This window comes from Oxyura jamaicensis, chromosome 1 (genome assembly GCF_011077185.1).
Source record: "Oxyura jamaicensis isolate SHBP4307 breed ruddy duck chromosome 1, BPBGC_Ojam_1.0, whole genome shotgun sequence".
In the NCBI taxonomy this organism is placed as follows: domain Eukaryota; kingdom Metazoa; phylum Chordata; class Aves; order Anseriformes; family Anatidae; genus Oxyura; species Oxyura jamaicensis.
Genome location: NC_048893.1, coordinates 71,296,639 through 71,323,719, shown reverse-complemented (window position 1 = coordinate 71,323,719; position 27,081 = coordinate 71,296,639). Strand labels below are relative to the sequence as shown.

The window sequence follows — 27,081 nt, the reverse complement described above, 5'->3', positions numbered from 1 at the left end:
AAGCTGTGGCTTTTGGTAATGTACAGAACCCTTTGTAAGTGAGGATCAGTGTCTTCATTTTCCAGTCAGTCATATCAGCTAGTGCATGAGGCAGCAGCAAAGAGGATTTTTCTAATTTTTACTTAATAGCGCATAAAAAGCCACAAGTTAAAGGGATTCCACCTGAAAAAACAAACAAACAACAACTACTACTAAATCACTTAACTCTGAGAAGAACTATGCTCCACATTGCCCTGCCTTCACCAATCCTGACATATAGGGTCTGTGATTTTGCTTAAAGACAGAGAGAAATTCATTTCTAAACTTGGCAAGAAAAAAACGCAGGACTGTTACTGGGAAATGCCAAGGAAAAAAAAGGACACTTCTCTGGGATCCAGGAGTCTGTAATGGATGTAACCTAGAATTAGATATGGCATAGACCATATTAAGGGCTTAATTGCTGTTTCACCTGGATATATGCAACTTAGAAATTGAAGTGGAAAACAGCAGCAAATGTAAAGACCCTTACACTAAGGAGTCTATGAAGTAGGTCATTTAAAAGGCTCTTTAAAATGAAGTTTCAGATGATAGGGAAGCTTATCTTCTACTGATACTGGCACAAGATTATGAGTTGTATTACTTCAAGATGTTGTCACTACTCAAGCTGAATTCAAAGCCCTTCTCATGCAGCCTTAAAACTGAACAGAGCCTCTCACTAATCTTGCTCTTAATAGGTTTTTCTCTGCTTATCCTCTACTACATTTTAATTCAAATGTTATTGCTGACACTCTCCAGCTCCACTAAGGACAGGGGAAAGCAGGAATGGCTTTTAAATCACACGGGACAGACATCAAAACTGTCAAGTGTGTAATAAATCAACACTTGTTTCTTGTCGACATGAATCATCACACCATAGCATATAATATGAACATGCTGTGTGAGCTTATGTCAGAAACCAAACATCACTATTGCTGGTGTTCAAACAGCCCTTCTCCTCTCAGTCTGTTTTCACCATCATTGTTATCAGTCCTACAGGAGACTACTGTGCTCAAAGCTCTGCAGTTGTTATTTTTATGAATGTAAACTAATACTGAGTTATCACAGGACAATGATTCACCTCACATGTCTCTCTGCCAGCATTCTTCAGTCAAAATCTACAGTAGCCATGCAAATGAAGAGCGAATATATGTCTACAGAAAAAAATAAAATGAACCTTCTTTATGCTTAAGCTACATAGACCCAATTCTACAAACACCTAACAGTCAGGCTTCTGTGCAGCCAGTGGAGAAATCATCTCCACTGATGGTAATTACCACTGACAGTTAACACCATCTCAACACAAGGGGTAGCCCATGGTGCAACTCTTGTTGTACCTCTTCAAGGTCCCAAGCAACCTCAAACTTCTCCCATTCTCCACGTTTCCAGTCTACCTCTGGGGATGTGAATGAGAGCACACAATTTGGTGGGTGGCAGGGATACTTGGAAGTTCTTTTTGAGATTCTAAAAAACAATTGTTTTATGTCTTTTTCCCCCTTTTAATGATATAACTTTGGTATTTTGATACCCATCTTTCAAGAAAGAGCTGACGAAACTACAAAGCAAAATCAAAACCTGTCTAGTTATAATTCAAAGAATAGGGGTAGTCCAGTGTCTCACTGCACAGAACAGGCACAAAAATCCGACACAAGAGCAGCTGGAGCTGCAGAGCCGTCAGTTAAAATAAAACAGGAGGAGAGCTACACAAATATCAAAGAACCACGAAACTGAAGTTTCACAAACTTCAGAACTTCAGATTGAAGTAAAGTACTTCAGAGTCACAGGAAAGGTTCATTTCTCAGAAGCTGCACAAAATGCAGTCAAGGGAGATGCGCTATAATGCATGCTCCCCAAGTCAGTTGTTATGGCAAGCAATTCACTAATGCTGATTTTTTAATAACTACCACTTACGAAAAAACTCACAAATCAAAATTATTTATGAGGCTTAAATAAAGCTCTGAGAGCAAATGCAATGGTTATTTCACTTTTGCTTCTCCAAGGGAGGTTCAAGCACTTTTAAATTGATTTATAAGTTAAACAGAGATTGATCAGGGGGCTGAGAATGAATTTTAAGCAATCAGGTTTCCTCGGAGGTTTGCCTTTCTTGTTAGGAAGAACAAGAGGTTAAATGATCCATGCTTTTACTAATAAATAAAATAAATTTTATTAATAAATAAAGCCACAATGTTGTTTGATGTGAAACAGGAATTTGTAGTCATTCAAATGACTTAGAATCAAAGTTTCCTCCAAAAGTCTTAAAGGTGCAAGTGTGCTGTCCTGAATTTGTAGCCAAAGACTACTAACTACCAATCTGACAGCAAAAGATGGATATTTTACCATCTTCTCCTTACTGGTTGCCATGACCAAACATGGGGAAGTGGGGTAAAGAGAAAATAACCTTGTCTGTTTCACATCTCTTCAACAAAACCTTTGAAAAGTCTTTTTGTCAACTCCCTTGTAAACGGGATTCTCTTACAGTTTCTTGTATGGTCAAATTTTAACCTGAAGAACTTGGGTATACCCAGCTTAAGAAAAAAGCAAGTAACTCACATACACCATACACATACATCTGTGACTCAACATCAGTGCGCGCTATTTACATGTCAGGAACCTAACCCCAGACTCTTCTTCCCCCAGTTACCTTCCTTCTTTCAATTCTCTACAGTCATATGCTTTATTCCCAATAAAATTATACATTTCTCTTGATTCTGTTTCTGTTTCCACTAAGGTGAAAACTGCCACAATGTACTGAGAAGTTTCTCTAATCTTTAACTGAAAAATACCTGTGCAGTAGCATTAGGCTCTCATTACATGCTTTCAGGAAACAGTACTTCTATAGGAGTGCAAACTGTCTTAAATGTAGATTATATATGTGAAAACACAGTATTTTCTGTACTGTTTGTCACTTCTCCATCCCAGTTCTAGGAGTCTGCTTGTATTCTGCTACTGAGTACTTAGTAGCTGTTTATTTCAAATATTCTAGTATCTTGGGAAGCCTTTTTCTAGAAACTCTTTGGTAACCATCTTCCTTCTCCTTTTTCTCCCCTTTCTATAGATTTAAACTCTCCATTTATAAAGTATCATCAATGAAAGGGAAACAAAAATCAGTGTGGATGCCCTCCTTTTCCCCTAAATGCAGGGAGACCATCATAAAAGCTTCCAAAAATGTCCAAACTCACTTATCTCGCCAAGTCTGCGATAGTGAAGCTCACTTAAACCACTGCAGACATTCACAGTGTTAACCACAGTATTTCCCTATGTGCCTACTGTGCATGATTTCTCATGGTGGGCATATCCGGAGGTTCCTCATCATCAGTTTGCAATTCTTCAGATGTGGTAGGTACTCCAAAACACCAAACCCCATATTACCTTAAATTTCCCAGATTAAAATATATCATTACTCACTCACCTTTTTCCCCTCTGTACTAACCCCACTGACATAGGACAGTTTTCGACGGACATAGAAGAGCATATCATCTTGCCGGGGGGCCCATTTCTCCATAAAATATGTTGAAAACATCCAAGTCCAGAACACAATACGGTCATCTTTGAAACACCCTAAGAGGCATAAGAGAAAGGAGAAATAAGAGTCATGGAACTACCATACCACATTTGATTGTGCTTAATATGACACCCAATGTCTGCATAGTGCAGTCAAGCCCAACCACAGGAGAAATATTCTTGTACAGCTCATGGTAAGATCTTCTAAGTTGTATAGCACAGCCACCATTTGGCATGAACGCAGAACCCATCTTTGGCCACTGTCAACCAAAACTGCCCTCTTCCAACCGATCTGCTCCCCTGCATAACAAAAACAGATCAGGGCCAATGAGTATATCCTGCTTATGCCTGTGTCACTCAGATAGGACCAGTAAATTGAGTCAGAATTTGTCAGAGATGCACTCAAGGTATGGTCTCAAAGGTGTGTTGTGCCAATATTTGCTCCAGTTAATGACATGAACCCATCAGCTGCCAACAGGTTTGCCGTATGCTCTGAGAAGTACTGACAATCCTTCAGAAACTAGCAGCTGTTACCTTTCTTAAACCAATATGCAGAAACAAGAATGTACCTGTGCAGGAGCTACAGTAACTCACCCTCTGACTAGAAACAAAACCCAGATCTTCCTCAACAAAGCAAAGTGCTTTGCAGTCATGAATCCCAATTAAAGAAGAGAAGGGGAAAAATGAGAAAGGAAGATGCAATGAAGTCTTGCTCGAGGAGGCAGACAAAGCACAACAGCATCAGCAATATCACGGCATTGGCCTCTGACCAGGAAAAGGAAACACAGTAGAGGCAACATCACATTTTGTGAAACTCTTCAGCATAGTTAGCTATAATAAAAACATAAAAAATGCTGCTAAAATGCCAATTCAAGTCCATAAGTTACACAGACAAGCAGAGAAGCCAGTACTGCTCCTGGTTGACAGGGGAGCTGAAATTCTCCAGCGCTCCTCAGTTCTGCTGGAGGCTCCTTCATGGAGTCACTGCATCCCCTTCCCAGGAGCCTTGCTGGGAGATAACTATGGCTGTTAGGTGCTGGCTACCTGTTTTGAAATCAGTTAGGAGAATGACACTAAAAATCCTGCATTGCTGAGAAATGGTAAAAACCTGAAATGGGTGAGGGATGGCAGGGATATGTACAAGACAGGCACATGTGTATGTACACGTGCAGCTGCCAGCACAGCCCCCAGACCAGACATCCTTTACAGTGGCTTATTTCCCTAAAAGCTACATGCTGGCTGCCAGATTTGTACATGTGTGTCACTCCCCAGTCCTCGGCTACTATTCCTGTCTGTTGCTCTCTCAGCAGGACATTGAGCATATTAAGTATTTCTGCAGGGAGACAAGTCTTGAATAAGTGACATTTATTTATGGTGGTATCTGAATTATGCTTCAGAAGATTTCCCAGTCAATTGTAAAGAAAGCTGACATACCATAACAATGAACATGATTTTTCTTAGATAATGGTGGCCAACTTCAGGGCTTTATGAAGGAAATCAATCAATCTTTTAATCCACAAGTGTAACTCAGCACATTTTCCTACTTCATCATGTGTGCAATATTTGCAAGCCAAATCCTTCTTTCAATCTTTAATTGCTGTGGTGAGCAGGAGGTTAGACTTTCAAATTTTTTTAGCAGACAAATGGACAATTGAAATAATTTTATGTCTTTCCAGCTAAATCCAAAGGCAATATTGAAAACAAAATGAAATTCCACCGATGGAACATACACAGAATAAAAGGATGGTATTTGAAAATATGCATTTGGTTGACTGTATCTGGGAAAAAACAGTAATGAAAAGGCTGTGAGAGAAGAGGAAGAGGACAAGGCTGAGAGTTTTCAGTGCACGTTAATTTCAGGCCAGGCTGCAATCACTTTATCTGCATAGCTGTGCTGAAGTCATTGTGATTACTTAAGCCAGCACAGAACATAATGTGCAATTGTGAATAAAATTTGCACTGCATTTAAGTTCTAACTATTTTTACCAACAGAAAAAGGAAACGAAGCACTGGAGAGAGCAGATCCAGGATGCTGTACTCCTTCACCGTCTGAAGTTCTCCCTTGGGCACAAGTGAACAGGACTGTATGGCAAACAGTTATATTTGGAACCCTACAACACAAGAGAAGACTCAAATGTGTCCAGACTCCCAGAACAAGGCTGAAAAAAGACGAGATTATCATCAGTCAGTATATTCACTGATAAACACTAGGAAGAGGGAAGAGCTACTCAGAGTTAAAGATGTACTGCTGACACAGGGATGAATTGGTCTGAAGTACCCACCCACCCATATGTAAGCTGGAAAGGAGAAAGATTCTAAAGCATTCAAGCCATAAGGTTCAGGAATAACCTCTTAAGTAGGAATAGTGAAAGTAAAAATCCCTACAGCTGGGAAGAGAAGAGCTTGACTTGTTTAAGAAGGCTGTACTAGTGACACCAAAGGACATCATGACCCAGTCCTACCTCTGTATTTAGCAGAGAGTAGGAAATAGGGCATGCATTCATCATGATTCATTAACAGTCTCAAAGAAACTTATTCAAACTCAAGGGTTTCAAGTACCTGAATTCCCAGCCTTATTCAAAATGAGGGGAATGGGAGGCAGAGGCAGGGGTATGAGGCAATGGGGAAAGATGTTTGCCCTGAATTCACATGGAGTTTTAAGAAAATCAAAAGAGAAAAAAAAAAAAAAAAGCATCTATGGATTTTAAGAATCATCTCTGAAAGAGTCCTAGTGTTCAGAAGCATACTTTAGTTTTGCTTCAGACACAGACAAGCAAAATATGCCTAGGCAAGACACTCCTAAATTTTTATAGAAAAGTGTTTTTTTGTTTGTTTGTTTTGTTTTTAAATCAGTGGGAAATATTTATTTCTCCCTTAGAGAAGAAAAATCAACAAGTTAACTAAATCCAGCATTATAAGTGAGGGCTAAATCACTTTCAGATTCTGGTTGTACCTGCAAAATTCTGAGAAGCTGTCATACAAGCTGCTGATGTGCTTTACACAATAACATACCAGAGTAATACGTTCTTTCTGAATGATTTATGGGTGGTTATAACAGCCCATTAGTATGTGCAGGAAAACGGCAAAACAGATGAAGATACCAGGAATTTGTATATACTCCTACCCTTGCTGAAGAACACAGGACAAACTAATTCAATGTGTTTATCACATTGATAACATGCAACAGATCAGAATAAAGATGTCCTCCAAAATTCAGAGATATTTTCAGAACTACTGTATAATTAAGAATGACCTGAGGATGTTCTAGCTGTTCTGACTGTGGTGACTAGAGGACTTTTCTTGAAGCCAAAAAGAGCCAAACCACATCAGTACAGCTGCTTTTATTAAATTTTAGTAGAAGCAGGAAGGATGGGGAGCAGAACATAAGAAGAATTAGCCTTTACAATTTACTATTAAACAGCATTAACTTTGAAAAGGAAGCAAGAAAATTTGTAATTGCAATCCAGACTTCCTAAAGCTTAACAGAGAAAAAACAACAAACCAAAAAAATCAATTTCATTTTGAAGCCAGAAACTGACAAATCCAATTGATCCATTCAATCTTGTCTTCAACTATTATATCTTCAAAGCAAGGCGTACCCTTACAGATATTTTGGTAATTTACAGCGTATCACTTGAAGCTTTCCAGCTCTGCCAAGAAGAAGCTTAGACACTGCTTTTAAAATTGTTTTGGGTTATGGAGTGGCAAGGCAGGCAAAATTCTACTTTTCAATACAGAGGAGAAAGCACAGGCCTTAATTTTTCAGACTTTGTCACAGTACCCCGTTGAGAAGCCTCAACTGCACTTGAGATGGTAGGGCTCAGAGGGATTCTGGCCACTGTACAGGACTTCCAAAGTAGTGGGCATATTCAGCTCTCAGCTGGTTTGCTGCTCTTAACTCTGTTGTTCTTGATACTACTCCTAACCACTTGGCAAGGACTGAGATCAAAAGAGTCCAGTTTTAAATAGCTCAGACAATCCTGTGTTGGCAGTAACTTTCTATCACATCGGTACATCACTGGTTTGCACAGCTCTCAGAAGATGATGTGCATGTACACACACACTGGACCGTTAAGCTGACAGGCACTTAATTAAACACCTGACACTTAAAATCCCTGGAGACTTTGACTTCAGTATCTGGGGAGTCTTTTTAAAAATGCTAACAGTTTTATTTTTGCCAGAGGAGAATTCAAGCCTTCTGCAACACAAGAATTAGACAGTATCTGCACAGGATTCAAATTCCATCTCTAGTTGAGAAGCATGTAGCCAGGCAGCTTCTGAAAACACTCCTCCCCCAGTGAATTCTGCTTCTAAATTAGTAAAATTGAATTAAGAGTCGAGAGTATAAATCTCAATACACTAAAATTTGATTATATAATCATGAGACCTTTGTAATGAATAAATCCTAATTACAACAATTTACTGTAATGATTCATTTACATGGATTTTATCCTCATTATAAACAAGATTTATGCTGGCTGCTATGAAATAAATAAATCTTTCCTTTTACCTATTAGATTTTTATATTGAGCATTTGTTTCAAGGAACTGACTCCAGATCCAGATAATAAGTTAGATTTTATTTTATTTTTTAAATTAATGCTTTCAAAAAAACAACACCAGTGGATTAAAAAGAAGCGTCACCATATTATTTTGAAGGAATTGGAAAAAAAAAAAAAATCACATTTGGTGGCTAATCTTTTTCATCATGTAGCATTCAAAGTTTAGAGAAAAAAATATTTCAGCTAGACAGGATTTCCTACACTTTATTCCTCTCATCTGCCATGAACTACTCTTATCTGTGAAACATTAAAAAACTAGTTTCATCCAATTCTGTCACAGTGCCATCATCTGTAAAATGAGCTTCCTTAGATGTTTAGGGGTTAATTAAATGCTCATGACAATGAGCCCTAGAATAGAAAGTAAACGAGTTCTGAGCAATCCACACTGTATGGAATTCAATTTTGTTCTGAGTTTAGCCAAGTATTCTTCAAGGACAATATGAGAAGTGCTTCACATAGATTAAGTTAAAGTTATTAAAAAGTTGTAGTTACAACTGCATAAATTCGGAATGCGTGTCCCCTGTCCCATGACAGTTTCCAGCTACCCAGACCTTTACAAAATCAGAAGTTCAGCCTTCTCCCCATGCATACATAAAATGCCAGCAGTTAAACCCTTGAGTTTGGCCTTGTTTAAACATGTACATCACCAACTTTCAGTTCACTAGCACCACCCCACAATTCCCAGCCAGGCACTGCAGAGTGCACATTATCAACTGAGAGCTCCCCAGAGCAAATCCTTGTAGCACATTCATATCTCATAAATACTTGAGCTGTGAAATGAGCACTTCCACTGATGCCAGCTGTAATGACAGAGCACTGTGAGAAGCATGTTTTTGCAAGCACAGAAGTCCTAAATCTGTCAGAAAAGACAATATATACTTTCAACATAAATTTTTTTTGGCAGAACTCTAGCTAGAAGAAGGAGGCATGGTAACAGCAGTGATAGGGATGAGCCACACACCATAAATTAAACATCCTACTCTGACATGGACACAGCCCTTCTCTTTCCTTATCCTAAAATGGAAAGAACTATTCTGTTACCCCACCACATGCTGCATGTATTAAGGCCATACAAAGAGGAGAAGCAGAACATAATTAAAGAAAAAAGCTGTAACAAATAATACACTCCATGCTTCTTTACTAACATATAGTAATTTACAAGCTAGTTCAGAAATGAATGAAGATAGTCTAAATCAAATAGAAATGTTGCTACCCTTGCATTACTTTTTGAGCATTTTTTAATGAATATATTCTCTTATCATGCTTTCCAACTCACACACATGTATACATGTATTACAGACTTCTTACAATGAAACTTGTTTTAACTTCGGTTTCATAGTGCATCTGTAAAAGGAGGCAACAAAACTTAAGTTTTGAGCACTAGGTCATCAAGACTGAAAAGCTACTAAAGAACAGATCAATTATTTTTTACAGCTGCTGTGCCATATTTACTTATTTCCCAAAAGATGATAGCACATCTCTCTCATTTTTCAACCTTCTTTAAGGACAGGCATCACTATGATCACCAGAATCAATATGCAGTTTCAGTACACACCTCAAATTCAAAGCTCGCTGTCACCAAATAATTTACTGATAGGCCCAAAATAACATGAGCCAGAAGCTGCTAAATTTATCAAATACAAACCTAGTCCTTTGAGAGGAGAGGGAAAGAAACACATTACTATGCTTAGGAGTAGACTACAAAATCTTCCACGAAGGTCTGTGAACAATTCCATGAATAATAGGTCCAGAACACTTGAGACTGAGAGAAACTCAGCTCACTTTTAATTGATAACTTCAATTTCCTAAAGCACAGAAATGGCTCAGAGCTGACTGCATATAAATTACACAGAACAAAACCGACAGTGGACAAATGCAATTATATTATAAAAATTAAAGACAGTTTGCCCTTCCCAGTGACAGCTTACTTCCTACACCACAGAGCCTTAAATCTCTCTTTGAAGTCAAGCCATGGTTGTAGCAATACAACTTCATGGTCTGTATTGGTAAAATGTCTGCCAATCACATGCCTATCCTATCCTCTGCTTGCAAAGTGATGGAATGCACCCTGGAAAAGAAAAAAAAAAGGAAGGAAAACATCAGAATAAAACCCTTTTTTTATTCTAAGCATCAAAATACAACCTCAAAGCATATTTGACATTCAACGGTGATGACCCTTCACTGCGCCTATGCTCCTCCTGACTGCTCAGAACCAGAATATCCCGAGTTGGAAGGGACCCACAAGGATCATGGAGGCCAACTCCCGGCTCCTATGTAGCACCCAAAAGCCAGACCCTATGTCTGAGAGCATTGTCCAAATGCTTCTTGAATTCCATCAGGCTCGGTGCTTTGACCGCTGCCCTGGGGAGCCTGTCCCAGTGCCCAATCACCCTCTAAATGCAGAGCCTTTTCCTAACACCCAGCCTGACTCTCCCCTGTCCCAGCTCCATGCTGTTCCCTCAGGTCCTGTCGCTGTCCCCAGAGAGCAGAGCTCAGTGTCTGCCCCTCCGCTCCCCTCATGAGGAAGCTGCAGGCTGCCATGAGGCCTCCCCTCAGCTTGCTCTGCGCTGAACAAGCGAAGAGTCCTCAGCTGCTCCTCGCACGTCCTGATCTCTTGACTTGCTCTTCCCCTCTTAGATCCCACTCTAACCCTAATACAACACTTTTATTCATATAATTAGATACAGACTTCATCTTGATTCTGAAGTCTTCTCTTCTATCCACAGAAGCTGTACTATAATCAGAGTAATGCATCACTGTGTCATGGGAAATTTGTTGCAGATTGGTTTTAAGAAGTATAGATTCCCTGCACCACAACAATACTGTTACCTAACTTTTATCTCTTTCACTGGGTGGAGTAGATTCGTGCAATAAATGTTATGATAAAAGGCCTTGGTTTCCACATAGCATGATTTCCAAACACCCAAACAGCAGACACTTCACAGACAGTTTATCTTTGTAATCATGATCTTGTACCTTCTTCAACACAGCATGCATGTCAACTACAATCAGCTCCCTAAAAAAATTGAAATGGCATATTCATATTGCAGCATCATTTTGATTATCATAAACAAGCTCTTCCTTTCTGCCTAGGAGAAAAAATAATTCAAGCAAATTAAATTTTCACAATATTTCCCTGAGTTATCAGGAGCACATATCCTTCCCAATTCAAAATAATCCATGAATAACTATAATGTCTCAAAATGTACCTTATCAAAATACCCAGCAGAACGGAGAGATGAAACTCAGACTACCTATCACTTGTTAAAAGTTCCTTGTTTTTTCCCTCCTTCTTTAAGCTGATAACATGTGAGCTGATCTTGATGAGGGAATACTAGAAAGAGTGACACTACTCATTTCAAAAGCTAACTTTGCCGGTTCTGGAAAAACACATTGCAAAAGAGCTATCTAGAGCATAAATATTCCTAGAAGCCAAAATACCCCTTGCAGCTTACAGGAAACTTGTGTATTGTCACAGAAATTGATTAGCAATACCAGCCCCTGTTTACTGTAGCTGGTGGTAAATATACAATTTCCAGAGCAATGACTGTGGACAAACACAACAAACTTTAGGGTACAGCCAAAATATTCTCCAGATGGTTTTGTGACAGACAACCATTTGCATACTGATACAAACAAGTACATACTAGACTACTCAAAGGCAACAAAATACACTTATCAGAGGAAATGGTAACTTCATTTTTAAACACATCTAACTTAGAAATCCAGATCCAATTTCCAAGCAACTGCAGCCACTTGAAGTGCAAGTTTCATGGGAAGCCAAAGGATTTCAGCTTTTAACTGTCACTTTGTTATGTGTATTATCATTCTTAATACTATACACATCTTATTTTTATCTGCTCCATTCCTTGGCTTTATTTCAGATTCCCCATTCTTTTTTTTTTTATTTTTTTCTGAGTAAGAAACACAACAGAATAAAGTCAGGATATCAAAACAGCTAACTAAGAGTTTAAGTGGAAAGAACCATTTGAACCATGAATACATTGATGCATGAAATATGAGAATACTTTCTCCCTCTTCCAAAGCTCTAAATTTCTCCATTAAACATATTTTATTTTAAAGATTTGTCCACAAAAAAGAAATGAACAGTTTTTTGTTTATGTTCTAAATGCAAACAGCAGTATCTGGAATGAAAAAGACAAACTAAATCATTATAAAGGAAAGGTTACTGGAAATGCTAACAGATCTACTAGGCAAAACAGAGCCACAGATGATAACAGATTTTGTAAGATGCCACCACTACCTGACTTGGTCTACATTTTAGCCCTATTCCAAGAGATAAGGATTTATAATAAGCGTCACTTAAGAACACATTATAGTAGCAGACTACTAACAACGTGCAAAAAATAACCCTTTGAATGCATTATGTATTTCATGTACTTCCTCCAGCTACAAAACAGGAATTTCAAATGGACTGTCAGTTGTCATAAACACACACACAGCCTGGGTGTGGCAACTGAACAGTAAATACGTACATCACAAGGTCAAACTAGTGTTAAGAAGTCTTGAATATTTTGTAAGATACTATGCAAAAAAAGTCTATGAAATAACTCCTTCAGCAAATGTTCTCCTTTAAAAAATAATTGTAGGTAGCAAGCAGTAAAAATGAGGAGATGCAAAACATAATCCCCTTCTTCCAGGGTGTTTATGAATCCTTACATTCATATACTTCAGGGGGAAAAAAAAAAAAAAAAGTTTTAAAGCAAAGAGCTAACTGAAGGTAGCAATTATAGTTTTGCTGTCTGATGTTAATGAAAGCCCACACCAATCTAGTTCCAGGTGGGGGACTTCAACTCCCCAGACATATCCTGGAAATACTGTACAGCTCAGAGGAAGCAGTCTAGGAGGTTTCTGGAGGGAGTGGCAGATAGTTTCCTGATGCAGCTGGTTAGTGAGCCTACCAGGGGAGGTGCCCCAGTAGACCTTCTGTTCACAAAGAAGGACTGGTGGGAGATGTGGTGGTCGGGAGCTGTCTTGGGCAGGGTATGAACGGAGTACAAAATGGTAGTTCTCCATTCTTGGCAAACTCAGGAGGGGGACCAGTAAAACTGCTGTCTTGGACTTCCAGAGGGCAGACTTTGAGCTGTTCAGGACACTGGTTGGCAGAGTCCCTTGGGAGGTAATCCTGAAGGGCAGAGGAGTCCAGGAAGGCTGGGCACTCCTCAAGAAAGAAATCTTAAAGGCTCAGGAGCAGTCTATCCCACATGCCCAAAGACCAGCCAGTGTGGAAGAAGACTGGCCTAGCTGAACAGAGAGCTGTGGCTACAGCTTAGGAAAAATAAAAAAGAGGGTTTATGACCTCTTTGGAAAAGAGGGAGGGCCACTCAGGAGGACTATAAGGATGGTGCGAGGCTGCGCAGGGACAAAATTAGAAAGGCCAAAGTTCATCTGGAGCTCAATCTGGCTACTGCCGTTAAAGATAACAGAAAATGTTTTTATTAATACATTAACACGAAAAGGAGGAGTAAAGAGAATCTCCATCCTTTACTGGATGCGGGGGGAAACTTAGTGACGAGAGATAAGGGAAAGGCTGAGGTGCTTAACGCCTTCTTTGCCTCAGTCTTTAGCGGCAAGACCAGTTGTTCTCTGGATACCCAGTACCCTGAGCTGGTGGAAGGGGAGCAGAACGTGGCCCTCGCAATCCACAAGGAAATGGTTGGCATTGATAACAGATTTATCCATGATCTAGATGAGGGGATTGAGTGCACCCTCAGTAAGTTTGCAGATGACACCAAGTTAGATGCACGTATTGATCTGCTCGAGGGTAGGAAGACTCTGCAGGAGGGTCTGGATAGGCTGGACTGGTGGGCTAAGGCCAAGTGTATGAAGTACAACAAGGACAAGTGTCAGGTCCTGCACCTGGGGCACAACAATCCCAAGCAGAGCTACAGGCTGGGAGAGGAGTGGTTAGAAAGCTGCTTGGCAGAGAAGGACCTGGGAGTACTGGTTGATAGTCAGCTGAATATGAGCCAGCAGTGTGCTCAGGTGGCCAAGAAGGACAACAGCATCCTGGCTTGTATAAGAAGCAGTGTGGGCAGCAGTGCTAGGGAAGTGATTGTCCATGTGTACTCAGCTCTGGTGAGGCCCCACCTCGAATACCATGTTCAGTTTTGGGCCCCTCACCACAAGAAGGACATGGAGGTGCTCGAGTGAGTCCAGAGAAGGGCAACAAAGCTGGTGAGGGGTCTGGAGAACAAGTCTTACGAGGAGCAGCTGAGGGAGCTGGGACTGTTCAGCCTGGAGAAGAGGAGGCTCAGGGGTGACCTTATAGCTCTCTACAGGTACCTTAAAAGAGGCTGTAGCGAGGTGGGGGTTGGTCTATTCTCCCATGTGCCCAGTGATAGGACAAGGGAGAATGGGCTAAAGTTGCACCAGGGGACGTTTAGGTTGGATATTAGGAAGAACTTCTTTACCAAAAGGGTTGTTAGGCACTGGAATGGGCTGCTCAGAGACGTGGTTGAGTCATCATCCCTGGAGGTCTTTAAAAGACATTTAGATCTAGCACTTAGTGATATGGCTTAGTGGAGGACTTGTTAGTGTTAGGTCAGAGGTTGGACTAGTTGATCTTGGAGGTCTCTTCGAACCTAGATGATTCGGTGATTCAGATGCTAGCTTTCAAATCTTACTCAAATTCAAAAACCAACCACGCAGAAGGAAAGAAGCAGCAGCACTCCAAAGCACCACATGGCACAGAGCAGGGCTAACATCACAGCAAACACTGCACTGTCCACTGATGCTTTGCTTTCGGTTATGGGCTACTCCAGCTACCCCAGGAAGCTGCCCTGTTTGCTGACAGGGAAACAAGATAAGGGGCACTTTCTCTTTTGGCATGCATTGTTCGTTTAAATTGCAAAAACGTATCCAGCTGTTTTGTTGTTATTGGTCTTTTGTATTGTTTTTCCCTTTTCAGGGCTTTGTACTTCTCTGTTGGTTTCTGAAACCTCGACTAGTATGCACACATGCAATGGAAGCTACATTGACTGAAAGAAACAAGACAAAACTGAAATGCATGCCATCCCTTCAGCTAATTCTGTAGGTGTTAAGATACTATTTCAAGGATTTATTCAGCCCTTTATATTTGACTTGCCTAGATGTCAGTAACTGAGTAACGTGCCAAGTAAAGGCTTGTGTAACATGGGGATGCTTACATGTTCTGCCACCGGTTGCTGGGGCACACTAAATGCTATTTCCCATTCACAGCATAAGTGATACCAGAATTACATGTCAGAATTACTCTACACAACCTTACACTCAGGCTGCAAAAGATATGAAAGGATATCCTTCCTGGCTTTGTTTTTTAAAATATATACTTTATTTTTATATTTCTAGCTTTCTAGCTGTGGGACTGGACCAGAAACAAACTTCCTTTACAGACAGTCTGTAAATGCTCCAGTACCTAAACCTGACTGAGTTTTTATTGAACACTGCTTGACTGTTACCTGGGCACACTTCAACTCTGAAAAGACAAAGCAGAATATGAATAAAACACAAACTGCGATGACACTGTCCACAACCAGGAAAATGACATGGGAGAGCTCTCAACATAAGGCTGTTTGCCTAGTAGCCAAACTGCAGATTACATAGCACACAGCAACATCGATTTGTTGGTAAGTTGTATTACAGCAACTGTAACTCACCCTCGGGGAAGGAAGTAGGACAGGGTACAACAGAAACAATAAAAAGGGCAACAAGATTCATCTTACGCTTTCTAACCTCTTTTTGTTGGCTTTCTCACCATGAAGCCCAGATTTACAGCACTATCTCAAAGTGAAAACTGCATCCACTTACCCTCCACGCATATTAGCATCCAGTTTCATCTGAGACCATGGATCAAACCATGGATATTCCCATTTGTTTTTGGAAGAATGTGGAATCCATCATCAGGCTTCGAACCCTGTTCTGACACAAATACTTCCGGCTACATGCAACAAATCAATTTCTTGAGTCAACCATTCTTAGCCAAGGTTCAGAACACTTGAAAGATCAGAACATGAAAAATAATTTGAGGGTGGAATCTAGCATTAAATGCCATAAATACATATAACAATTGCTCTACAGCCTTTTGGCATATGATGAGCAGACAAGAAAAATAAAGTACTTCTATTTTTAACAACAAGGAACCTAACCTTTCCAACTTCTAGTGAAAGAAGGACTTCATTGGAAAATACACATGAGCAGATGTAACTAAGTGGCTGGTGTTTTGGGCATGTAGGGCAATTGGAAGAAAAACAAGGAGTATGACAGAGTAGGGATAAATGCTTCCCCCCCTTAAAGGGGGAAGTGGAAAAAGAGGTACCGCTGAGACCCAACACTTGTGCTTCTTAAATTAAAAACCTCAATTCGTATCTGCTCTCCCACCCAGCTTTCTTTTGTGTAGGAAATCTGACACCTCGATACCTTTGACATATGCATCTTTTTTCTGCAGGAAAAAAGCTGAGCTTTCTTCATAGTTTATCAGTTGTCAAGCTGTCAAGATGCGTAACATTCACATCACTGCCACATCACTACTGTTGTCCTGTTTAAGCACTGAAAGCATTTGTCAGAAATATTCTGTAAAATTAAAATATGGAAAAATTAGATAAATCATTATGAAAGAGGATTCCCAGCTAGAGAAACAAAAAAGAAGTAAATCATGAGCCGAGTATGAAATTATCACTCCTGCAAGTATTACTATGGATAATTATAACACCTGGAATAAAGACAAAATTATTCATAAACCTGAAGCATCAGAATGATATATTTCAATAAGGAAAACACTTCAATTTGAGAGACAATTGTACAGCTAGGTTAATCTCTTGACTAAAACATATAATGAAGAAAACCTGGGGGGGGGGAGAAGCTTTCCTCTAGCACAGCACCTACAGAAAACAGCCTAGTGCAGTACCTGGGTCACAATTTTTCTTCTTAACTGGTTCAATTCCTAAGCACCCACACAGATAAACTTGGAATTGGAAGGAACACATGTAGGTATCACCTTTTCACCACGGATGTACAAAAGGGTGACTCCAATACACTTAGATGCTTAGTGTTGGCAAAACAAACAAACAAAAACACAGAGGTTGTCATCTATGGCTGATGTTTCTTTACCAAAAATGACTGTCCTTGCAGAAGGAAACACAGAACAAGTGTTGGATTTGCCCCAAAACAGCTGTAGGCTTGGAGTATTGATGTGAACTGACACTGATTTCTTCCTGTAAGTCTACCAGGCTGTAAGCACCTGAGGAAGAGACCCAGTGACCATGCTACAACCTGTGCTGTGTAGGCAATCACCTCCAGCAAACAACAGGGTGTACACAGCTGGGGATGGCAGCCTCTCAAATCCTCTCAGCATGAGTCTGCTAATCACCTACCATATGTCTTTCCACATTTATTCCAAGTAGTTTTTTCCTAAAAGCCTGGATCAGGAACTGCATAGATAAGTAGCATCTATTGGAGAAACATGTTCTAGAGCTCACAGAAAGGACAGGAAGGAAGAAGCAAACGAATGAGATTCTAGCCTTGAAAACCTCCACGGGCAGAATACAACATACAAGGCAAAGCAAAGAGCAGGGTTTAATGGCTCAGGAAGCAAAGGTTCTGTTTCAACATTTAATTTAGGTTTGATAGCAAAAGGTGGGAGGGAGAAGGCACAATGCTGCACAACTAAATAATGAGAGAAAAGCCTTCAGTCAAAAGGAGATAAAATAATGGAGAACAGAGTAAGATAGCATTTCCATAGCGCCTGACCATTCCTCAGGAGCTTGTTTACATACTTAGTAAACTAGTTAAGTGTTCCCAAACAATTCTGTTTTGCATGGGATGCATGAAGTCTGGGATTTGCTCACTTCTAATATTGCTTGCCTAATGTTACTGAATATGCACCTTTGACAAAGGAAATGACTGACAAAAAAAAACACCATGAACTGAAGTGATCCTCATAAGCATATTAACAGAGAAACAAATTGCACTATGTTGCCCTTTTTACAAATCAGGGTTTTTATCCAAAAAGCTAGAATTCCAGGAAAAAATGAAGTCAAAAAAACCCAGAAGAGGTTTGTCTCCTTCCCTTCCACCAACTCTGTGTAGTTCAAGTAAGTCACTTAGCAGCCCTGCTTGATTCTACCCCATCTGTAAGGATGGAGGCAGTATTTTCATTGAGGCAGATCCGTTCAAAAAAAAAAAAATAAAATAAAATCCTCCAAATGTTTACTCTGTAGTTAAATAAAAAGCACATCCTAAGCTATTCTTAGATTAAATAAATAAAAAACGAGTTCTCATTTTTGCAGATCATGAGGCCGCATAAGCATAGATTAAGCCCAAGAGCATCAATGGAAACATAGGAAAAGATGCTTGAGATCTATTCAGACATCAGTTATGAGCATAATTTTCATCAACTGTCTAGAGTTCTCTTTGCACGTACTGAGAGAACATCAAAAAAATCATAATTTAACCTCTTTCTGAACTAGCTCTGCACCAGATCTGCCTTGGTTAATAAAACAGTGACACAAAAGAGTTTATTTTTGTGTATCTCTTATAGCCACTTGAGACTAACATTGAGGTATCCCCTCTGTGGCAAACTTCTTACATTGGATTTAAAGATCAAAGTTATATAGCCAGTAACTCTACCGAGCTAAAAACAGCAGAGCATAGAAATAGCACTACGTACCTCGCAGCTCCCAAGGGATCTCTCTTGCACTCATCTGTTTATTCTCTCCTTGCATCCACATCAGCTTCTGCAACCTAAAACTTCCCATGACCAGGAACCCTATATAATTGGGTGTTTCATGCTTTTTGTTGAACGTACTGATTTCCAACTTGATGCAACAGCTTTCTTCTCAGGAAAAGATAGTGAGCAATTACTGTCTACACAACACCTTTATGCCACCTGTTTTCAAGTTTCCATCATACATAAGACATGAAGAATCCCTTTGGCAGGTTGAGAAGTCCTAGTAAACCAGTTCAAACATCCCTTGCACGGAACCATCTCCGTAAGAACCAGAGAAACATTTCAGTTGGAAAAGATCTTCAAAATCATCAACTCCAATCTTAAGAACTCTGCTGCCCTTCTTTGAAACTTTTCCTGTCTATAGCATTGAAGATGATCACTTGCAATGGAACTGATCTGTGGCAAAACACCAGTTTATATCAGTTCCCTTTATCATTTCAAACATCTGACTTCCTGTTTTGACTGCATTAAGCACAGGAACTATTAAGACCTATCATAGCTCCAAAACTAAGTAATGCCAGCTTCTGTGAACACGTGTTTTTCACAAGCTAAACTCAATAGCAGAGATTCTATGCAACTAGTTTTTGGACACATGCATGTCCTTCCACAAAACTCTCTACTCTTCTACCCTGTTCTTTGTATCTTCTCAGTGCAGAGCTCGTGCAGGACAAGAAGAAAGGCCTAACTCATGGCACGGAAAAATGATCAAGACTGCAAAACTGATCTTATGCAAAAAACAAGCCTCTCAAATCCTCTCCGCATGAGTCTGCTAATCACCTACCATGTGTCTTTTCACATTAATTCCTAATAGTTCTTCCCTAACAGCCTGAACCTAGAATCACATAGATTAGTAGTACCTACAGGAGAAAACTGTGTTCTAGAGCTCACAAGAAAGACAACCAATTAAAGGCACTAAATTAATAAATTAGACTTGATTTTTTTTCCCAGCAAGCACACCATCTCCAGCTTAATGCTCATCCAGAAAACTGACAGAGACAAGACAAGACACTAGTTAAAAAGGACGTGAAATCTAGATGCATCCAAGCAAGTATTGATTTCAAGGCAATCCATGCCTAGAGACCATGCTACAAACCTGTGGAGTTAAAAATTCAGGAAGTCATCTTGCACTGTCAGTCCCCGTTAACCAAGTCTGTGGCTTGATTCCAACCAAACTATTGAGTTAATTTGAACAGGAAGAGGCTGAAAGAGTACAAGTTGCCTAATAAATTTGTCTTTCCTTCAGCTAACATGTCCTCCTCATCTCTAGCCGATGGACATCAAATTCCATCATTCACCCCCTAGGCATTTGTCATGGTTTTGGCTGGGATAGAGCTAATTCTCTTTGCAGAGGCCTCTGTGGTGCTGTGTTTTGGATTTTTGTTGAAAATACTGGTGATAACACACTGCTCTTTTAGTGCTCACAAAGAGCCAAGGACTTTTCTACTTTTTGTGCTGCTCAGCCAGTGAGGAGGCTGGGGTGCACCAGTAGCTGGGAGGGGGCACAGGCAGGACAGCTAACCCAACCTGACTAAAGGAACATCCACACCATAAGGTGTCATGCTCAGCAATTAAAGCTGGGGTAAACATGGAGGAAGGGGAGGATGTTCAGAGAGATGGTATTTGTCTACCTAAGAAACTGTTCAACATGATAAGCCCTCCCTTCTTTAAGTGGCTGAACTCCTGTCTGCTGATGGGAAGCAAAGAATGAATTCCTTATTTTGCTTTGCTTCATGTGCAGCTTTTGCTTTACCTCGTAAACTCTTTTCATCTCTACCCATGAGTTCTTGCACTTCTGCCTTTCCAATTCTCTCCCCCATCCTACCTGGGGTGAGTGAGCGGTTGTGCGGTGCTTACCTGGGTTAACACCACAACAGCATTGCATCAGAAGCCCTGACATTCCCTCCAACCTCCTGAACATCCCCAAAGAACAGCCATGGACTGACATGTTTCAGCACATATGGTCTTCTCAGATCTATTCATTCACCTCTCACAGGAGATCTCCTACAGCTCTTCCCCACCTGATAGGAATCATACAGTGCCCTATGATCCCTTAGGCATCTTGTCCTGCTCAGGCTGCCAAATCTTCTCGATCACAGGCACTTTGGGTCATAAACACAATCACCAAATTCATTCAAAACCTGAGATAAGTTGCATTCAAAATGAACGAAGTCACTGAAGAAACCACAAGTGACAGAACAAGGAGATGAGTTCTATCAAAGTTTAAGGTAAATTTACCATTACCGCCTGTCCAGAAGAAAACAGTTAAATCTGTTGTCTCTCTTGGCTGGCCAATTCCCAATTCCAGGAAAGCAAAATAAGCGGCTATGGTGGTTTTACTCAGGTGGGTAACTGAGCTCGACCTCAGTCACTCTCTCACTTCCCCTCCTCAAAGGGAAAGGGGTAGAAAATACGATGAAAAGGGCTCAAGGGTTGAGATCAGGACAGGGAGATCACTCATAATTATAGTGACAGGCAAAACAGACTCAGCAGAGGAAGATAAAACTTATTGCCTATTACTAACAAGCTAGAGAAGTGAGAAACAAAGGAAAGAAACCAAAAGCACCTTCCCCCCCATTCACCCTCTTCCACCTCCTCCCCCCGAGTGGCACAGGGGAACGGGGAACTGGGGGTTGTGGTCAATCTATAGCCCTTCGTCTCCACCGCTCCTTCTCAGTCACTATCATCCCCTGCTCCAAAGTGGGGTCTCTCCCATGGGATGCTGTCCTTCCTGAACTGATCCTGCATGGGCTTCCCACAGGCAGCAGCTCTTCAAAAACTGCTCCAGATATGGGTCCATACCATGGGGTCCATCCATCAGGAGCACACTGCTCCAACCTGGATCCCCCACGGGCAGCAGCTCCTGCCAGGTCATCTGCTCGGGCTCCTCTCCATGGGCTGCAGCTCCGGCACAGGGCCTGCTCTGGTGGGGGTCCTCCACAGGCCACAGCCTCCTTCAGTGCAGGTCCACCTGCTCCACCGTGGTCTCATCCACGGGCTGCAGCATGGAACCCTGCTCCACTGTGGTACTCCATGGGCTGCAGGGGGACATCCTGCTTCACCATGGTCCTCACCACAGGCCGCAGGGGACTTTTGCTCCAGCACCTGGCGCACCTCTCCCCCTCCTTCTTCACTGACCTTGGTGCTTGCAAGGCTGTTTCTCATTCCTCTCTCTCTCCCAGCTGCTGTTCCCCTGGTGGTTTTTCCCCCCCCCCCCCCCCCTTCTTAAATTTGCTCTCACAGAGGCACAAACAACATCGCTTATTGGCTTGGCTCTGGCCAGCAGCAGGGCCCTTATCTAACACAGAGCAGCTTCTGGATTCTTCTCACAGAAGCCACCCCTATGACCCCCCACTACCAAAACCTTGCCATGTAAACCCACTACAGCAGCTCAGCACCACGCACGGGCCCAGCTTCAGGGCTGCAGCATGCCACTGGTGCAATAAGGGGCAGATTTTCAATTTGGGGTTTGGGAGCTGGAAGGACAGGAGCTGCCCTTGTACTGGGCACAAACTTGCATCATAGTGCTGTGCTAGAGGGCCATAGCGATAACTTGCCTTGTAGAAAGGTGCTGTGAGGAAAACCAACCAAACAAAAACTATGGAAAAGCTGAAAATAAAACAAAAACGTAGCCAGGAATCTTCCAGCTTCCCCTTTGCCCAGGAACACAACTTCAGCTTCTCAAGCTCAACCTCTTCACCTCAGGAAGCCCACCTGAGCATGTTGGGGATGGGTGAGGTGCAGCGTGAAGGCTTGTGCACAACTTGGACACGAATACTTTGCACAGCCCTGTGATGGGGGTTACAGAGCCACCACAACACATCACCAGAGACACAACTGACATTTATTCACATATCTAAAAACCACAAACTAAGCTTATCTATCTTTTCCTAAATATCTGAAGGTTCTGCCCTAAGGAGAAGAATCCCACACCGCATGTGGGTTTGGGGTTGACCTTGGCCATGCAGGGGTCATCCTTGGCAGTACACAAGCCATCCCTTGTCACGTAGGGGGCATCCTTGGTCATACACAAGCCATCCTTCCTCACGTAGGGGTCCTCAGAATCACACACAAGCAATGAGCCGCCTCCACCACAGAGACCTCCTGAATGGCCAGACATCCTTGGCATCCCTCAAGCCCTGTTGGGGCTCCTCCACCAACCTCATGGCAAGGCCCAATGTGCCTGGCGGGCAGGGATGCTTGTCTGCAGCCTCCCTCTGCTCTCACTCGCATTCCTCCTGCCAGTCCCTGGTGGGCAGCAGGACCCGCACACACTTGGGAGGGCCACTCCTTTTCCCTTTCCTGTGCAGCATGGTCACTGGGCTGTTCGCCGCCATGCACTCCTCGAGGAGTGTGCAAGGCCTGGAAGCGCTCCCACTGCTTACAACCTGCAGCAGCAGAACTGTCCCTCCTGTCACCTCTGTGGTTGTCACAGGAGTGTCGGGACCTCCTGACCCATAACCCCCGCCACTGTGACACAGTAGCCCCGCGGCAACACGCCAGGGAGCAGCACTTACTGGGATCCACCATGGGGACACAGCCCCAGCCCACTTCCCAGAACTGCACAGCTTGTCCTGACACATACCCCTGGTTGACCTTCACGTGGTGACTGCCAAAAACAGAGGCAGAAACACAAGAGGCAAGATGAAACAAACCTCCTTAAGGCTTTGGAGAGGAGTGTTGTATTTGCTCTCCAGAATCTGTCACATTCAGTTCTGTTTTCCCAACTTCTGCCATGGCCCTTGAACAAGTACCTTCTACAATTTCATCCACCATTTCTACTCTTGAAAGAAACCTTTGGAAGACACCCGGGATGTCACTGGGGGATCAGCACAGCTGGTCTGGGCACCCACTCATACAAGGGACTCAGCAGGCTCCAGAAGGGAGCTGTCAATGCCTTATCTCCCAAGAAAGGGAGCACTCCCCACAGTGCTCATTATCCCCATCCCCTTCCTGAAACTGTCCCAGGCTGCAAAGAGGAGCACTGGTCTCAGGCTGCCTCCCAGTATTAGATATCATAACAGCACTGTATTCGTTACGATTCGTTTGTATAACTCTGAATTGATTAACAAGAAGTTTGGCTGCAGAACTGAATTGATTAACAAGAAGTTTGGCTGCAGAACTGAATTACCAGAACCTCGTAATTAAAAACAAGGAGAGCCAGCACTAATCTAACATGTATACGCAGAGCTCCTGATAGATGCCTTTGCTGGGTCTGGCTGGGATGGAGTTAACCCCAGCACTCCATAAAGGAATGCAGTGCTCTGAACCTGCAGCTCAAACAGCCCTGATATTGCACCAGTGTTTTGTCAATCACTGAGCTGTGCCCCACAGCACTGAGACTCCCTCCAAACCCCAAAGACAGCAGGCTGGGGATGGGCCAAAGAGGTGGGGAGGGGACATCACCAAAACTGACCAAAGGGATATCCCATACCATGTGGTGTCAAACTCAGTAATAAAAGCTGAGGAAGGGGAACGAGGGTCATTCTCAAAATTGCCACGTTCTATCTTTTGCTATGTACCGCATCGGAGAGCTTATTGAAGGCTGTTTGTTTCCTTCAGTTCACTGTGCTGTAAAGCACTGGCCCTTAACCTTGTCTAGTATTCATGCCCAGCATTGCTATCATCTCTGTACTTTGGGAACCATCTCTTGGAGAGAATGAACAGCTACTCTTTTCTCCCTCCTTTAGGAACCAAATGGTAGAGGATATGAGGAATGGTACCTCCTCCTTTCTCTCTGGGCTAATTACAGCAGCTTTTCAGTACTTTGAACATCCTTGGATAACCAACATAGTCCTGTTGGTAGGTCTCCGGAACATGTTTCTTTTTTTTCCCTAAGGATAAGAATACCAGCAGGATGCTGCCTCAAGGCAGCATGGTGGTGAGTGGCAACGCGTCAGGGATGGGTATGGTCAGGTACCTGTTACAGTGGTCTCCTTGGATGGCTTTGAACTTCATCCCTGAACAACTGTGGAACCCTAAAAACCTGACAGTGTTGGAAAGATGTACGCCCTGACCCTGCAAATGCCAGAGAGTTACCACTTGCTGCACTGTACTGGGTCCTGGCTTGCACAGATCAAATGGTGGTTAACACAATTCAGCACCCTCAAGGGGAAAAGGTCTCTGACAAGCAGGTAACAGTAGCTAAACAGAGGGCCAACTCTATAGGTATCAGCAGGCTGGAGATCGGCAAGGGGTGGGGAGGGGACATCACCAGGGCAGTTGACCTAAACTGACCAAAGGGATATCCCATACCGTGTGGTGTCACACTCAGCAATAAAAGCTGGGGAAGGGGATGGAGGCTCATTATCAAAATGTCTGTCATCCCAACAACCCCTACATGTACTGAGCCCCTGCTTCACAAGATGCAGCTGGACATCACTCATTGAAGGGAAGTAGAGAATAATCGTTCCCTCTCTTCCCACCTGCAGAGCCTTTCCTTCATTTTACTTTTCCCTAAATTAAATTAAATTTCCCTAATTAAGTTATCCTTACCTCAAACTGTGAGCCTTTTTCTTTCAAATCATATTCCCCCCCACACGCCTTTTGGGGGGGAGGGGAGAGAGTGCAGAACCAAGGATGCAGATCAAGTCTGGTGCAAGCAGTCCACGTGGCAGATGATTTAAGGAGCACTCTGCAGGCTGGCAGCAAAGAACTGGATCCATGGAGTGGAACCAACATTGGATTTTGTGACCAGCCAGCTTCAGCAATATGAAGAAAAGCTCTCTCTCCCCCAGTGGGCCTGCTTCTCAGCTGGGGAGAAACTGTCACAACAGGTCCAGCATCCTGAAGAACACATCTTCCTCCTTACCCATACAGACCAGTATCTCAGTTATTAAAAGTAAGCATTTTTCTACTCAAGGGAGAGAGGACCATGGATGCACAGCACATAGCACCCTGTGGTTTTATCTGCGTGACCACGGAGAGGACACAAGGAAGTGGGATAGCAAGCCTATCTCAACCCTAGCTGCTCAGGTACATGACATGCAGAGAAAAATAGCAGCGCAAAGTTGTTCTAGGAAAATTGCTGCTCCAGTTTCTGTTGGGCAGTCCCCCAGAGGGATTAGAAGGGCTGATGTTATTCCTGACCCTAACAAAGGGACTTCTGCTTCACATTTGGAAGAACTGAGTGATGGATACTGTGATCAGGACTAGAGGGCCTTGCCTCTGGCCAGAGGAAAGGAACAACTGGATTTATGGGACTGTGTGGATCCGATGGCCTGGCACATCAGACCCATGGAAGCACAAGTCTCTAGTGGACACTGGTGTACCCTAACATCATCAAGCTATGAAAGGGCAGAATCCATCTGTGTTTCTGGAGCTACACGGGGATCCCAACAGCTCACTATATTGAAGGCCCAAGTGAGCCTAATTGGGAATGAGTGGCAAAAGTACCAATTGGGACTGGCCTCCTTTAACAGCGGTAACCACAATTCCACTGGATGCAATCAATCATTTCAAACCCGGAGGAAGAGGGACAGGTGGTTACACGCTTCCTACTGCTGCTTTCCAGGATCTGCCAGGAGCAGCCTCAAACTTCCCAAGAAGTAAGTCTCTGAAGACCACTTGGTAACTTGCAAAGCATGTTGGCACTACTGATTTCAGGAACCTGTCTGGAACAGGACAAGCACATCCTACATATATACACAGAGCATTTTTGTTCTAAGCTATATCATTCATGCCTGCCAAAGCCTTCCAGTACTGTAATTTATGACATTTAATGTCTCCATTTTCATAATTAATACTCCTGCACTATCTAAGAGACTACTGTGGTAGAGGAGGTAATACCAGGAAATCATATTTCAGAAGAACTCCGGTCTTATAAAACTACCTAGTATGGTTGTTTCTTATGTTTTCAAGTATTTACCTTCCCTAGCATCTTCTCCCTACTGCATGCTTCTAGTTAACATCACACTATCGAGGCAGAAGGACAGAATTACTACAACAGCAGTTGCTAAGAAAATAGAGATTTCCTACACCTGCCTACAATCATGGTAACATACAAAACCCAGTGTTGTCCAAATTCAGTTTGTTTTTAAGTAGAAACATTGGCAGCAGCTTTCTGAGTAAGCACTTGGTAATTTCATCCCAAAAGCTGTAATTCTCACTTGCCTTCCCAACCACAAGCCTGCTCACTTCCAGAAGCCTCACTTCCAGAAGCTGATGACCAATGCTTCACCCCATCCTGGGGCCAAGATTTCAAAAACCTCTTTGACACTGGTTCTGTCAAATGTGTGGTCAACTTGGTAAACATATGTAGGAAAACTAGTCTACAGAAGCA

General features: G+C 42.3%; 1 protein-coding gene across 2 annotated transcripts in view; it reads right to left on the bottom strand.

The window, feature by feature from the left end:
* KIAA0930 (KIAA0930 ortholog) overlaps positions 1–27,081 on the bottom strand; it is a 68,496-nt gene that overhangs the window by 29,616 nt on the left and 11,799 nt on the right. For both annotated transcript variants that reach the window (XM_035309779.1, XM_035309788.1), the window contains exon 2: positions 3,425–3,573. In XM_035309779.1, coding sequence (XP_035165670.1) covers positions 3,425–3,573 — 149 coding nt within the window. The remainder of the gene's footprint in view (positions 1–3,424; positions 3,574–27,081) is intronic.